Source organism: Citrus sinensis, chromosome 5, assembly GCF_022201045.2.
Source record: "Citrus sinensis cultivar Valencia sweet orange chromosome 5, DVS_A1.0, whole genome shotgun sequence".
In the NCBI taxonomy this organism is placed as follows: Eukaryota; Viridiplantae; Streptophyta; class Magnoliopsida; order Sapindales; family Rutaceae; genus Citrus; species Citrus sinensis.
In genome coordinates, this window is record NC_068560.1 from 31025371 (window position 1) to 31038882 (window position 13512).

At 37.2% G+C, this 13512-nt stretch overlaps 2 protein-coding genes across 4 annotated transcripts; both read right to left on the reverse strand.

Annotated features, from left to right (window-relative positions):
• Positions 1–172: 172 nt before the first annotated feature.
• On the reverse strand, positions 173–6400 carry LOC102609642 (kinesin-like protein KIN-14R). 3 transcript variants are annotated; one of them, XM_015528587.3, is made up of 18 exons: positions 5993–6400; positions 5399–5700; positions 5132–5303; positions 4981–5051; positions 4715–4898; positions 4472–4581; positions 4265–4364; positions 4110–4196; positions 3837–4013; positions 3440–3713; positions 3170–3331; positions 2818–3033; positions 2702–2739; positions 2140–2303; positions 1777–2028; positions 1612–1680; positions 1219–1293; positions 173–817 (listed from the first exon to the last, which is right to left on the reverse strand). In XM_015528587.3, the coding sequence occupies exons 1-18, from the start codon at positions 6084–6086 to the stop codon at positions 323–325; spliced, it is 3042 nt and encodes a 1013-aa protein (XP_015384073.2). In that variant the 5' UTR covers positions 6087–6400; the 3' UTR covers positions 173–322. The 3 variants fall into 3 exon arrangements, with proteins under 3 accessions (XP_015384073.2, XP_052296921.1, XP_052296920.1); XM_052440961.1 differs by having other exon boundaries at positions 2702–3033; positions 4981–5042; XM_052440960.1 differs by having other exon boundaries at positions 2702–3033.
• Positions 6401–8551: 2151 nt separating this feature from the next.
• Positions 8552–11066, reverse strand: LOC102609946 (hypothetical protein). Its single transcript, XM_006472360.4, has 5 exons — positions 10898–11066; positions 10348–10410; positions 9676–9759; positions 9386–9564; positions 8552–9005 (listed from the first exon to the last, which is right to left on the reverse strand). The coding sequence occupies exons 1-5, from the start codon at positions 10920–10922 to the stop codon at positions 8907–8909; spliced, it is 450 nt and encodes a 149-aa protein (XP_006472423.2). The 5' UTR covers positions 10923–11066; the 3' UTR covers positions 8552–8906.
• Between the last annotated feature and the right edge of the window lie 2446 nt (positions 11067–13512).

Sequence of the window (13512 nt, forward strand, 5' to 3'; positions counted from 1 at the left end):
AATGAGCTGCATATTAAGTCATTTCTTGATACTACTGTGATATTTCTCGAACGTCATTGTTGCGACTTTCCTTAGCTTGTGCATTGTAGCGTGCAATGTTTTAATGATTTCTCTCGTTCGTTAATATTACTTGGGCAGTATGTATAGATATCTGCCATTTGGCGTTTTGGGGTAAACAATATGAGTCTCCATAGACATTTCAATTTACGTGCCATGTAGTCTGGCCTACTTTGTAAACTATACAGGAAGGTTAAATAAAGAAACATCACGAAGATACAAGGGAAAAAGCAGCAGAATGCCCTTGCTTTTCTCTCCAATCAGACTATCTTAGCCATATCTTTAACTTGCTGCCACTCTCCTTTCCTCCTGCGACCTGATCCCTGTTTGTTTTGCTGTTAAAGAATGATGCCCTTTGAGCAATGCTCGCTGTTTTTGTACTTCTTGTAATCCTTGCTATGGCCCTAGATGAATCGACAAGCCTTGGCTTATTTGATTCAGCTGTCAATGAATTCTTCTCGAGTAAAGAAGCTGATAACAAAATGTTGTTCTCAGAACCCCTCCATCGAGTCTGTCTTTTTCTCCTTAGCTCACGGAGAGAGTTGGTTCCTTTAAGCAAGTCTGACTCTGACTCCGCATTCATTGCTCTGTTACTGCCGTTGTGGTTTAAAATTCTTAGACTTGGGGGATCCATGTCATCTATGGTAGTTTCCACTCTTGACACCGTTGCATTATAAGGTGTGGTGACTGGCCTTTCACCAAAACAATATGCTGTTGCGCATTCTTCCTTTTTTCTTAATTTTTCTTCAAGCTCTGCGATCTGCCAAAATATAAAAGGAAGAGTTCTAAAAATCATTGCCTCCCTTGCTATTAAACTAGAGCAGCTATATGCTTGTTTATTGCATGAAACTCCAATAATGTACTCCAAAACAAAATTTTACTATTAACTAAAATTGATTAATTAGGATAGCCTTTCGTTTGCCTACTATTGCCGAAAACAAAATCATTCTACCAGCCACCTACTTTGCCATTTCGTTTCTTCCTCTCTGATTATGCCTTATTATAATAACTATGCTATCTTTTGCATTTTTCAAGGGTGAGAAAAGACAAACGAGGGTGAGGAAGTGGGGTTCTGACTGTGTCTTTCATTATTTATGAAGCTGGTAACAATCAGAGAGAAACTCATTGCAGTAATTCAAGAATTTGCATGGTTGTAATCACCTTTTGTTGAAGCATCCCTGAATGGACCTCAAACTCTTGTGTTCTTGCTTTCAATCTGTTTTCAAGCTCCCTGACCTGTGTAGCATAAGAAAATCATGTTATCTTTTATCAAATTCTCTAAACATCACATTATCTTTGAGTCCAGTAATTGTTGCACAGTTTTTCTCCAGGAAAACATAATTAATTTGTTCTAGCAAGCAATGAAGGATTTTGCCCTTAAATGCCTATAAACACGTCAACTTCTCTGATCAAGATATGTGTTTTCTGGCAATACAGATTTGTAGGGTTTGTCTTTGGAGCATAATATCATTTGGAGGTTCACTTGAATAGTTATTGAAGTTCTTTCGCAAACAAACTTTCTACATTAAGTTGAAAAACTTTCTTCACAAAAACCTTGTGGTGAAGAGCTGTCACATTTTCTGATTGATCATGCTCCTTCAGCTTGTTCTCAAGCTCCTTTACCTTTGGCAGAAAATAAGTAGTGTCAGATACCCACCTATTATTACCTACAAATAAGAGGAAAATTATAATATTAAAATCACTCATCTGACAAGCAACCTTTCGCTGAACATTTGAGCAAATTTCTTCCTTCCCCTTCATTCCTTCTGAAACTTGTAACAACTGCTTCTCCAGTTGTCTGCATAGCTGTGTCTTTGACTCAAGTTGGCTCTCTAGCTCATTAATCTTTTCCTGTTGGTTTTTGCAAAGCTGAACGTTGCCTTTGGCCTTAACTTCTAAGTTCTGAAAGTTCTCTTCTAACTTCTGTATTACATCATCTTTGGATCCCACTTCTTGCTTTGTTTTCTCAAGCTTCAAAAAGCAGATTAAAAGAACATATATAAAGAAAAATTAGAAAAGAAACCCTAGCAGCTCATTTGTCTTAGAAAAGAGTTGACGAAAATAGCACTTCAGTGAGCTTACCATCATCTTCACCTTTTGAAGCTTGCTTATATCTATCTGTTTCCTTGCAGGGCTTAGTTCAACCCCTCGAACCCGACTTGCAAAATTTAATGAACTTAGTGTCTCACCTAGATCCTGCTCTGAAGGGCTGATTTGTAAAAACATCAGAGTTTTGGAATCACCACCTGCAGCCATTTACAAAACTTTTGATAATTGAAACTGAGCATTCTAGTTTTTAAATAAATGGATGGCGCTTTCCATGTAGCTGCATCAAATAATTGGTTCTATGGAAGTTGCAGCAAAATGAAAATTACTACCAAATCTAATCCTAAAAAGTGCATTTGCATTGCTCTCTTTGTAGCATTTGGAGTAAAAAAAATCATGCTTTCATATCAAAATAACCTTGTATGTACCTAAACCATCTTAATGACTCAATCCTCATGTAAATGACCATTCTGAAAGATATGTTCATTTACAAAGTAAAGCAAGATGCCCCACATCCAATTTTAGTGTCTACATGCACCTTCATTGATGCAGTATTGGGCTGATCAAACATGAACCTATTTTTGAGCTACTATATTACCTAAGGAATCTTGAAGCAGATGAGTGAGTTTCGAATTCCTGCAATAGCAAATCGAGAAGTAAAAAAAAAAAAGAACTGACAGTACATGTCTGAAAGCAAGAAAGACAAGAAGCAACCTGTACGGAATGTGACCACTTTTGGTTGCCAAAGAAGAAATCACATCCCCAAGAGCTGAAAGCGATCTATTGATGTTCTGAGCCTCCTTCAGTCGCTCCCCTTGGACCTCAGTTTTTGCAAGCCTCTCACTGCCAGCCAGATCAACAAGCCATAGCTTGCTCTTGGTGCACTCACCATTTATCAAATTCTTTGCTTTTACCAATATACAAAGCATGCTACGCAAGGAATTCACAAATAAATTAACCAAGTTAAAAATAATCAAACTACTTGCTCTTGGCGGTATGCAAATTTATTCTATGCCAATGAAGAAAAGATTTATATTAGTTCTAATTTAAAGCAGAATTTACCTACCAATGAGATCGGCTACTATGTTCATTAACGTTATTTGATCCAACAGCCCTTGCATTGCTTCCAATGTGCAGGACATCCCAAACCTCCTTAATGTTCTCAATTTTGGCTTCAGTTAAGCCGGGCACATGATGGAACCCCTCAGAAGCTTGTCTTATCTCTAATCTAAAATAAAGGGAAAACTCAAAATCAGACAAGTACTTGCTATGATTATCATCTGAAAAAATCAAAGTAATTGTATGGAATGCATATTATTATGAATAAGGATTTTACTTCTTGGATGTTGGCGAGGTGTCAAGCAAGTCTCTGATTTGTTCGTTGTAGACTTCAAGTGCACTGACTGAAATGCTGTAGGTAAAAGTTTCTTTTCTCTCCTCGGCGATCTTAAATAACAGCTCCAAAGTCCTATAATTGACACCTCGATTCTGCTGTGTACCTTCCATTGTGAAAGTCTTTCCTGTACCCGTTTGCCCATAAGCAAATATACAGACATTGTATCCGTCTAACACTGAAGTAACCAAAGGTGAAGCGTCCGCAAATACATCAACTGTTACAGCAAGGCAACATTATCTCAAAATACATTTCTTTGTCTGACCATCTGCACAGATTCCTTAATGGGATTGTTAAATAATATAAATGATACATTGAATTTTGTTTTATCGGTGCATACCTTGCTCGTCTCTAGGTGAATAAACTCGATCAAATTTAAAAAATTTCTTTGTGGAACCACCTGTAAGTATTCCTAGCTCTCCATCCTTAGCTGCACTAAAATCCACAACCATCGCATGCCCTGCAGATGCTTCCTCCTTACTTAATGGTCGGCACCTACAGAACACACGGATGTTCCCTGAAGAGGAGGTTCAGATAATGAAGCATGAATTGGATCAAACCACAAGCAAAAGATGTCAAAGAAAATAATCAAGGATTCATGCATAGTATTTGCCTTTAGCTTCCTGCACTTGGTTATACAGCTTCTTTCTCTTAGCTTGCTCCTCGCTAAACTTCAACTTTAGATCATCATATCGTGCAACTGCAATATAGATTTAAGCATTAGGCTCAACAATTTTTGACACAGTTTGAGTCATGACCCATACTTACCCAATACTTGAATAGTAGAAACCATCTTATTTAATTGAGGAACTGAAGAAGCACATTCATGAGCTTCTCTGGCAAGCTGTGAATGTTCTTCTTTCCAAATCTGCAATTTGACCAAGAAGTAACATAGAACAGTCTATCCAAAGTTGATATTTAAACAGATCTGCAGACAAACCTCTTAAATTGAGCATCCAAGAATATATATTTTACCAATATTTTCCTTTCTATTTCATTCATAGCAATAATCCACAGCCTCTTATCACGTTCATATAGACTAGCAACATCTTTGAGTTTTGCTGCTTTCTTTTCCAGTGCTTGATCTATGGAAAGCCATGCATGATCAGAAGAAAGTTAATTTATCTACACTAAAACTTTCAGGTATTTATTGGCATAAGAGTAATAACATTTTAATAATAACAATCAAACAGCATTCCTAGTTGAATCATTACTTACCTAGACATAGATTTTGGAAACATTTATTGTCAAGATCCATCCTAACCTTCTCTAGCTGATCATTTGCAGCTGTTAGTGACATCCAGGCCTCATAGCATTCATCTGTCTTGAGCTGGCGCTGAATTTTCAGTTCTTTTATCCTCTTTTCATACTTGGCCATGGACTTCATTCTCATAAGTTTGTCCTGTACACCAAATTTTGAAGCATTATTAACAAGAATTCCAAGTTTCATTAAGTTTCAGACTTAATTGGAAATCACAACTTACCTGAGCAGGTGCAATCTCAATTTCAGTGCCACACCCGTTGCATATGAGATGACCATGATCCCCTAAAGATTCTATGGATTATTTTACAACATAAAACATACAAATGTTAACAGTGACTGTTAAATGTGATAAAACATGAATGAGCCTATACCAGGTACATTTGTGGCATTCTTAATGCAAATCCCATTAACAATTGGGCTTCCGCAAACTCCATCAAACCTTATTAACAAGACCTCATCCATCCCCACAGAAACTCTGACATCCACAACTTGTAATGGCTTGTTAGCTCCAACTATGGAATATATATCAATCTCCAATAAAACCTGTACATTTTTTATTCAAAATAAAGAATTTATCCCCCAAAAAAGAAATAACTATAAAATGAATCAATCTGTTGATAACCACACAATTTTCTGACCTTCTCTTCCTGCATGAACACATCAAAAGCCCTCATTCCTTTAGGACCATTTGCATTGACAATTTCAGCAAAATGAAGATCAACCAGATAATCTCCCGGTGATAGGTTACCGATCCGGTAACTGAAGTTTCTAAACCGTGCCGACTGATACAAGACCGCCATATCACCACCATCAATTATACTTTCATCAGTTCTCAAAACATCTCCCCCTTCGAAATATCTATCACTCTCAACATTCATGCCCATATTTCCTTCTTTCATTATAGCCTTGCCTCCAGCATTGACAAACATCAAAATATTATCTGGTTTTAAAGAACAAAATAGCATGAACAATTTGGTCGACAAATGATAACTATCTCTCGGCAACAAGAAAAGGAAAAAGGAAACGGCCTTTTAAGGCAACTTTAATTCCCAAACAAAATGAACAAATTTTAATTTTATGTTTTATAGTTTCTGACAAACCAAGATATTCGTTTCTTTTCTAATATTTGCACAAAAAGATACGGGGAACGAAAATATAAAGACACGATCTTAAAAAATCAAGATTTAGAATAAAACAGAATAAAAAAGATCAGGAATTGAATAAACACAAACCAGTCGAGTTCGTGTTGACAAATCCCGATTTAATCAATCTCGCACCCGAAGTGCAGAGCACCGAATCAATTGAATCGGTATCGTAACTCTCCATTCTTTTTTAATACTCCTTCCAACAGAGAACAGACTCCAAGAATTTGGGATTAGGGTTTTTTGTTTTTTTAATTTCTTAAGAAAGACAATTTTTCTAGTTCAAACAAAAGATTACGGAGGTCCTTCTGCTTTCTTTCTTTTTCACTCCCTACAGCGGTATCCAATGGACATAATTGCGCCTGTATTTATTTCAAAATTCAAATTTGCGAGCCCCCGCCTTCGTTTTCACTGACCGTTACTCGCCTACTTTTCTGTACAGGCGGGCAGGCCGGGTCATTGAATGGGCCCTGTAAAATAGTCGTGGTTCACCCTCTGTTTTATTCTTTCCCCCCCCCCCCCCCCCCTTCTTTTGTTTTTTTGGGCTATTTACAAATTTAACTCTCAACTGAAATAGGCAACGCCGACGAGTCACTGTCTATTTCATTTTAAACTTGGAAAATGCTAGGTAGCGAGAGGAACGAGAGAATGACGAGAGAAACGGCAGCAGTTGCTGCCGTTTTGCTTCTCGTTCCTCTCGCTCGTTAAAACATTAAAATAATAAAAAAAGAGTGCTTTATCAGTGCGTGCAGAGGGAAATCATCAACTTATCTCCAGCCCTGGCTTTCCTCTCTCCCTCACGCTCTTCTCACGCAAATCACCATCACCAAAGCGAGCTGTAAACAAGCTGGAATTAACAAGGAAGAAGAATGCTCAGAGTGGTTTGCAGGCATGGATGTCGACCCTGTCATCTGTGATCGGAGAATGTGATGATGATTACAACAATGCTTAGATCTTCTCTTAATCCATTTTTTTGAGTACACACAAGTCTCTGATTTTGTGTAAAGATATAGAAAATTTTGACTCAAAATGATTGCCTATGCATTTTCATGGTTGGCTTATGTGATTGGTTTGCTATGTATTAGAATGTCACTACCACACTTTTGGATACCAGCATCCACTTGAACAACAGATTCAGTAAAGCACTTGCATCACGAACTTTCGTGGCTTATGACGATGGTGTGTTGTTAAAGAAGCGCTGCAGATAAACATATTCTTATTAGGCAACTAACATAAAGAAATCATGATAGTGATATCAGATAGCCCGATAGCTAAAATGCTACATCTGAGTGCTGCTTTTTTCCTTCTTTTTTTTTTTTAAAAAACAGTTCATACTTTGGTTAGGCTGCTTCTGCGTCTTCAGGAAGCACTAAGACAACCATCTTTTTTTTAAAAAAAATTTAGCATTTAACATAAAGATTTAGCTTCTTCCTACCTCTGGAAATGTATGTATTTTGGGATTAGAAAAACAAATAAAGTTTGCATGATAAACAAACAGAGCAGAACAGAAGAGGCAACTGAAGAAACACCCGAGAATTCCATTCAAACTAAATCCACTAAACAAAAAACTGATCTGATTTACAAAATTGATACCATACCGGTATCTTCTCCTTAAGAATATATTTATTATTATCAGCTACCCCTAATTCAAAAAGACTGCTTCCTTGCCTCGTCTTTCTCTGTTGTTGCAATAATTTCTGGAACCAAGAAATGTTCATAATCTTCTCTATGCTCATTCTTGTTTTCGGATTCGGATCAAGAACTTTAGCCGAGAACAGAAGCCGTGAGGGAGCTTCTGGAAGCGTGAGGCACGCCGGAAGGAAGCCGTGAGGGATTTGGAAGCGTGAGGCACGCCGGAAGGAAGCCGTGAGGGATCTGGAAGCGTGAGGCACGCCAGAATCCGTGACGGAGCTTCTGGAAGCGTGAGGCACGCCGGAATCCGTGACGGAGCTTCTGGAAGCGTGAGGGAGAGAAGCTGCTGAGGGAGAGAGGAAAGTGAGGGAGAGAGGGAGAGTGGGGGCTGGAGACAAAATGCTAAAATTTCCCTGGGCACAAAGTGATTAAAGCAGTCTTTCTTTATTATTTTTTATTCATTCTTTAGCGAGAGGAACGAGAAGCGAAACGACGGGAGAGAATGCCGTTTCTCTCGTCATTCTCTCGTTCCTCTCGCTACCTAGCAGCACTCTTTAAACTTTAGTGCAACACTTTATATACATTGCATGCCATCTCATCTCTGACATAGATATGGAATATTATATCATGTACCATAGAAGGGGACCTTAATCCTCCATTACAATAATATACGTAAAACAGAAACTTCCTGGTACACTCACTACACTCGTTAGTAAATTTACCATCTAACTGAATAACAAGTAGTCTGAACAAAACTAACATGTTAACTTACTTGATAGAAAACACATCCTAATGCTTCAACATTCTTGATTCTTGACTGCTTCCCTCCATTAGACGAGCATTTAGACATTAATTGTCTCCACATCAAAATACACTGGAGATTCGATAATGCGCACGTTTTACTCCATATTCATCATATCAGACGTACAATGACTACAAGCCAACTGTTTCGAAACCGACCAATAGCTGGGAGATTTCCTTTGAGAAAAACAAAAAAATAAAAAATAAACGCCAGAGTAACAGCAAGCTTCATCTGATTTCAAAATCTCATTGCGTTATTCAAGCCATAATTAACTATTCATCAACGTCGCACTACATTACATATACATCACGTTAATCAATGGCATGCCATTATGACTAGGATCTATTTGGCATCATACAGCGTTTACACAAACATTTAGCTATAGCCACAGAGTTCCACTGCTAACTTCAGATTCCATCACTTTTAACTGGTTTGCAAAAGTGACAGATAACATTAAGCTAGCTACAAAGTTCCACCGCAAAACATAAGATCCCTTTATCCAGAATAAAATGTAGCCATAATAGTTTGCAAAGGTTACAGATTCAATCTTCTCTTCGCCAGAATCAAACATCAAGCACTCCTGCCAGCCATAGAACTCCTGCGACATTCTTGAAGCATATTCATGTAAAATTGGCACTTGCCGATGTCACTTCCATAGTTATTTAGGCACTGCAAATAGAGGAATACAAACACAAATTAGCTAATAGCTTCTCACAATCCCTAATTACCTAGGATCACCAGCCAAAGTAGCACACATCTGACAAATTATAGAACCATTCCTAAAAGAGAACTCTGCTAGAATCAAGAAAATAGTACCAGAATCAGATTCCTCAAACAGAGAATAAAACATTCTGATGAACAATAAGAGGGAACGGTTGAAACATTTGTTGTCTAAAGATACTGAGTTAATCTAACTATTGGTCTTACATGCAAACTACCCAGCATAGACCAGGAACTCACAACATAAGATACAATAGTATAAATAAACAGAAATCGATATGTATAATTGATAACAACATTACAGACTAGGAGAGAGAAAAGATCCATACATCTTGAATGGCCTTAATTTGACCAGCACATGCATCAGCACCCCCAAGGCTACTTGAGTTAGATGCTGGTGCGGCTGCAGGGGCTGATGAAGCAACACTCTCATGGTGGATCACACGAGGGCCTATCACAGCATCAACAGCCCTGTGAGCTACCGCGCTGCCAGTACCAAAGGCCAGGCCTGCTCATCAACAAACCAAACATAAATAAATAAAATTAACCAAAACCTGCAGTTCCCTTACAGTAACCAAAGTAAATTCGTCTATCAAAGAAGAAGAAAACCAGAACTCACCATCCGCTACAGCAGCGCCAAGACCTCCTCCTGTCACAGATCTATTCCCACCTTGCAAAGGTGCTGGTGGAGGAGCATGTGCGGCTACAGTAAACAATTCAAAGAACCATCAAATTTCAGCAGAAACAATAATAAGCAACATTAAAAGAAGCCTGGTAAATGGAAATTATTCTAACAATAATGATTGACGCTCTGACATCAATAACATAAAACCACAAAAGAATCCTGCCCATATAATACGAAACCCCACATCACTTGAGTGTATAAGATTATCATGCACACACATAACAAAAGCCACTCTTACCCACAAATTTAAACTGCACTCACAGAAGAGCTATGCAAATAAATTCAATTTTTTTAGCTAGGATAACGCTGCGAGATGATGCAAATTAGCATACCAGCAAACAAACGAAAACATTTGACACCCTCTGCATTAGATTATTTACTAAAGTTTACTAGCCCAAAAAATGATGTTTTGCTTTTAACGGAAATTTCCCTTCCTCAAGGATAGAACTAGTGATCATGTAAATCTACGGTATTATACATACTATCAACTTACAGTTAACATCAAAGGACCTTCCCTTCCCTTAAAAAAAAGGAAGGGATGCAAAAGGCCAAGCAAAACAAGGCTACCAATGCGACAAGCAACACAGAAAGAAATATGCTTGGTACCTGGCTGAGGAGGATTGCGCAATGGGGAACCAGCAGCGGGACGAGGGCGGGGAGCAGACCTTCCTGCAGAAATAACAAGCCAATTGCTAAGAATTCAGTTTCATGCTGACAAAAAATATATGTAGTATATGATTTCCACGGAATTCGTACCGCTTCAAAACTACCAATTATTCAATTATTTGATAAAGGCACGGAGGAAATAACAAATAACAGTTACAGTACAACTCTAGGAGTCTCTGATTTCATGTCCCATTTAAAAAAGATATTTATGAACTCTTAGTTGCCCTCACAATATCAGATGACAAACATGATTTATCAATCAACACCATATAATACATATATATATTATTGGAGCCCTCAAATGACCTATCAATTTCTAAGCCGGCAACGGCCCAAATATTATTCAATAACGAACATCTCATCAAAATATAAATTTGCTCATACAACACCAACTACCAACGAATCATGTCCGTTTGCATATGTCAAAGAAAAATCGCAAAAAAAAAAACACTTCACATCTACGAGATAATCGTGTTGTTCAAATACTCACCTCCTCCGGAGCTTCTGCGAGGCATTTTCGAGAGTCGGTTAGAGATTCAACGATCGTGTCACTAGAAATGATAAAAATTTCAGGCTGTAAACAACGCATGAGGGAAAGGAGGGTTATTTATTGGAGGCGAGGGGACCGCGTCGGCATCTTTTCTTGGGCTACAAGTCTTAGCCTCGTGAGTTGATCTGCCGTCACGTGTTTTGGAACTGCTTCTAGAATCATCTTGTTTTCTGGACAGTGTCTACGTATACATAGATGTATACATATACACATACATACATACATACATACATACATACATATATATGTGTGTGTGGATGAGGTTATTTGTATTTTAAAATGCACTTTAAACATCCTTATATTTTATACACTCATTTTGTAAATTTTAAAAAATCAATTTTTATTTTAAACTGTCTTCTAAATACTAAAATAATTTCTATTGAGCTAAATACTTTGTTTTCTCTTTGCGCTAATAAAAAAAAAAAAAAACTTTTTCTTTCTTCCATAAAACTTTTTTCCTTCATTTTACTTGTTTAATTCGTCATTGCATGACTTCAACTTCAGCATTATTTTTGTTTTCCATGGTCATATATTGTGTGAATGCGTGTGGGTCTAAAAGCGATCACGATCAAAATCAAGTTTCAACGGCGCTGAAGCCATTTTCCATTGAGTTTCACATTTTTGATTGGCAATTCAATATTTTTATAAGACTGGTTGTTTTTAAAATTATTTTTTTTCTTCCTGATTTATATGTCTTTGTTTCAATTAACAAAATCAAGAGTGAAGATCTTAGTGACTTTGCTATCAATTCCATAACCGAAAAAGGTTCAGAAGAATATGAGCCACCAGGCTTTCTCTAATCAGTCTCAAATAATGTTCATAAACACTGATTTGATTTTTCACGGGTGCGTCGTTTATTGAAAGTAGAAGCTAACTACTTTTTAAGATAAATTAGATTTTGATGTTGAATAGGGGAGAAAAGAAGATGATTTTGTATTTCAACAGGTGAAACGAGTAATAGTTATTTAATCAAGTTATAGTTGTCCTTAATAGTAAATTATATCAAGTTTATTTTTAGTAATATAAATTTTTAATAAAATATGAGTGTTTAAAATAAAATTTAGATTGCAAATAACATGTGTGTGTGTTTGTATATATATTGGCTTAAATAAATTGAGTATCATTTTATATTTTTAAAATTGATATGTTGGAGAGAATTTATTATATAAGACCATTCACAATTCATCATTCATGAAATATATAAATGTTTTGGTCAAATTTTGATTCAACCCAAAATATTATGAGAGCTTTTCTACATATGGGTAATTTTCTGGTGGAGATGGAGGTTGAGATATTTAAGAACAGTTGGTTGAGGGAGGTTGCAACATAGACAGACCTAAAATCACAATGAACGACCATTAGAGGAGGCGTCGGCGATGGCTGACGCTGGTTGGTGGAGGTGGTGGGTTTCTAAGAAATCCTAGAATAGGAGGAGAGATTATTATTTCTGTGTGAACGAGTGAACTTACTTCCTTATGAGACTAACTTGCCCTTATAAGATAGAGTACCTTTAATGATATCTTTGTATCTTTAATGATAGGTAGCTTCCAAAGAGATATTTTAAAAATAATTCAGGTGATATTTTAGAGATAATTCAGGTGGGGACTGTACTGTAAAGACGTGGTCTGGTGGCGTTGGCGTAGTTATCCTTGTTCCGTGGTGTTGTGTCAACACGTGGGGTTGCGGGTACAATTTAGGAGGCGCTCTCTGCCATTCCTAGGTGACTCGGATGGCTAACGCTAGTTCTTCAGAAATCTCTCATTTCATCCTCCTTTTTCAACTTCCCTCTCGTTCTCTGTCACGGTCTCGAATCACGTTCCCCACATGTCATGCCCTTAAATACCTTTGATCTATAACATACCACCAGAAAAATAAACATCATTTACTAATTATTTTGAATCAACAGCTGAAAGTGCACATCTTGACAAAATAGAACCATCTCTAAGGATCTATTAAAATCCTGAAAACGTTAGAATAATCAGAACGAAAGGTTTCGTGAAAATTGAGTTCTGATGTACAAACAATTGGAGGGACGGTTAATCTAAGTCTAAACATAGGGAAATCAATAAAATCTTGATAATAATAATGCCACTACTGCAATAAAATTGAACGCCACACGCGTTATTAGCACCTCGAAGACTGCTTGTGTTTGGCGTTGGTGCTGGTGCAATTGAAGGGGCTGATGAAGCAGCAGTATCATGCTGGATCACAGGAGGGCCCATGACAGCATTTGAGCCACGGCGTTGTCAATATCGATGCCCAGTCCTGGCATCAACAAACAAAATGAACCGAAATCTGCAGTCAGCTTACAAGAGCCACCACATAAATAGATTCTTCTGAAATTTAAGTAAAAATAACAATAAACAACATTAAAAGAAGCAGGGTAATTTTGCAATTATTTGTTTTAACAATTATGATTCTATTGATGTTATCATATCAAATCACATAAAAAGCACATAAACAAATAGTTTCGTGAATATTAAATACCCAGCGCCAAATCTGCTAACCGTGTAAGATTATCATTCACAAACATGAATATATACATTCCGCTTTCT

Coding starts and splice junctions, on each gene's coding strand:
- LOC102609642 (XM_052440960.1), bottom strand. CDS start 6,086: ATGGAGAGTTACGATACCGATTCAATTGATTCGGTGCTCTGCACTTCG. Junction 4,197..4,264: donor TTCTACTATTCAAGTATTGG/GTAAGTATGGGT, acceptor TCTATATTGCAG/TTGCACGATATGATGATCTA. Junction 2,029..2,139: donor TTCAAAAGGTGAAGATGATG/GTAAGCTCACTG, acceptor TGCTTTTTGAAG/CTTGAGAAAACAAAGCAAGA.
- LOC102609946 (XM_006472360.4), bottom strand. CDS start 10,922: ATGCCTCGCAGAAGCTCCGGAGGAG. Junction 10,411..10,897: donor TCGCAGAAGCTCCGGAGGAG/GTGAGTATTTGA, acceptor TTATTTCTGCAG/GAAGGTCTGCTCCCCGCCCT. Junction 9,565..9,675: donor TGGCGCTGCTGTAGCGGATG/GTGAGTTCTGGT, acceptor GTTGATGAGCAG/GCCTGGCCTTTGGTACTGGC.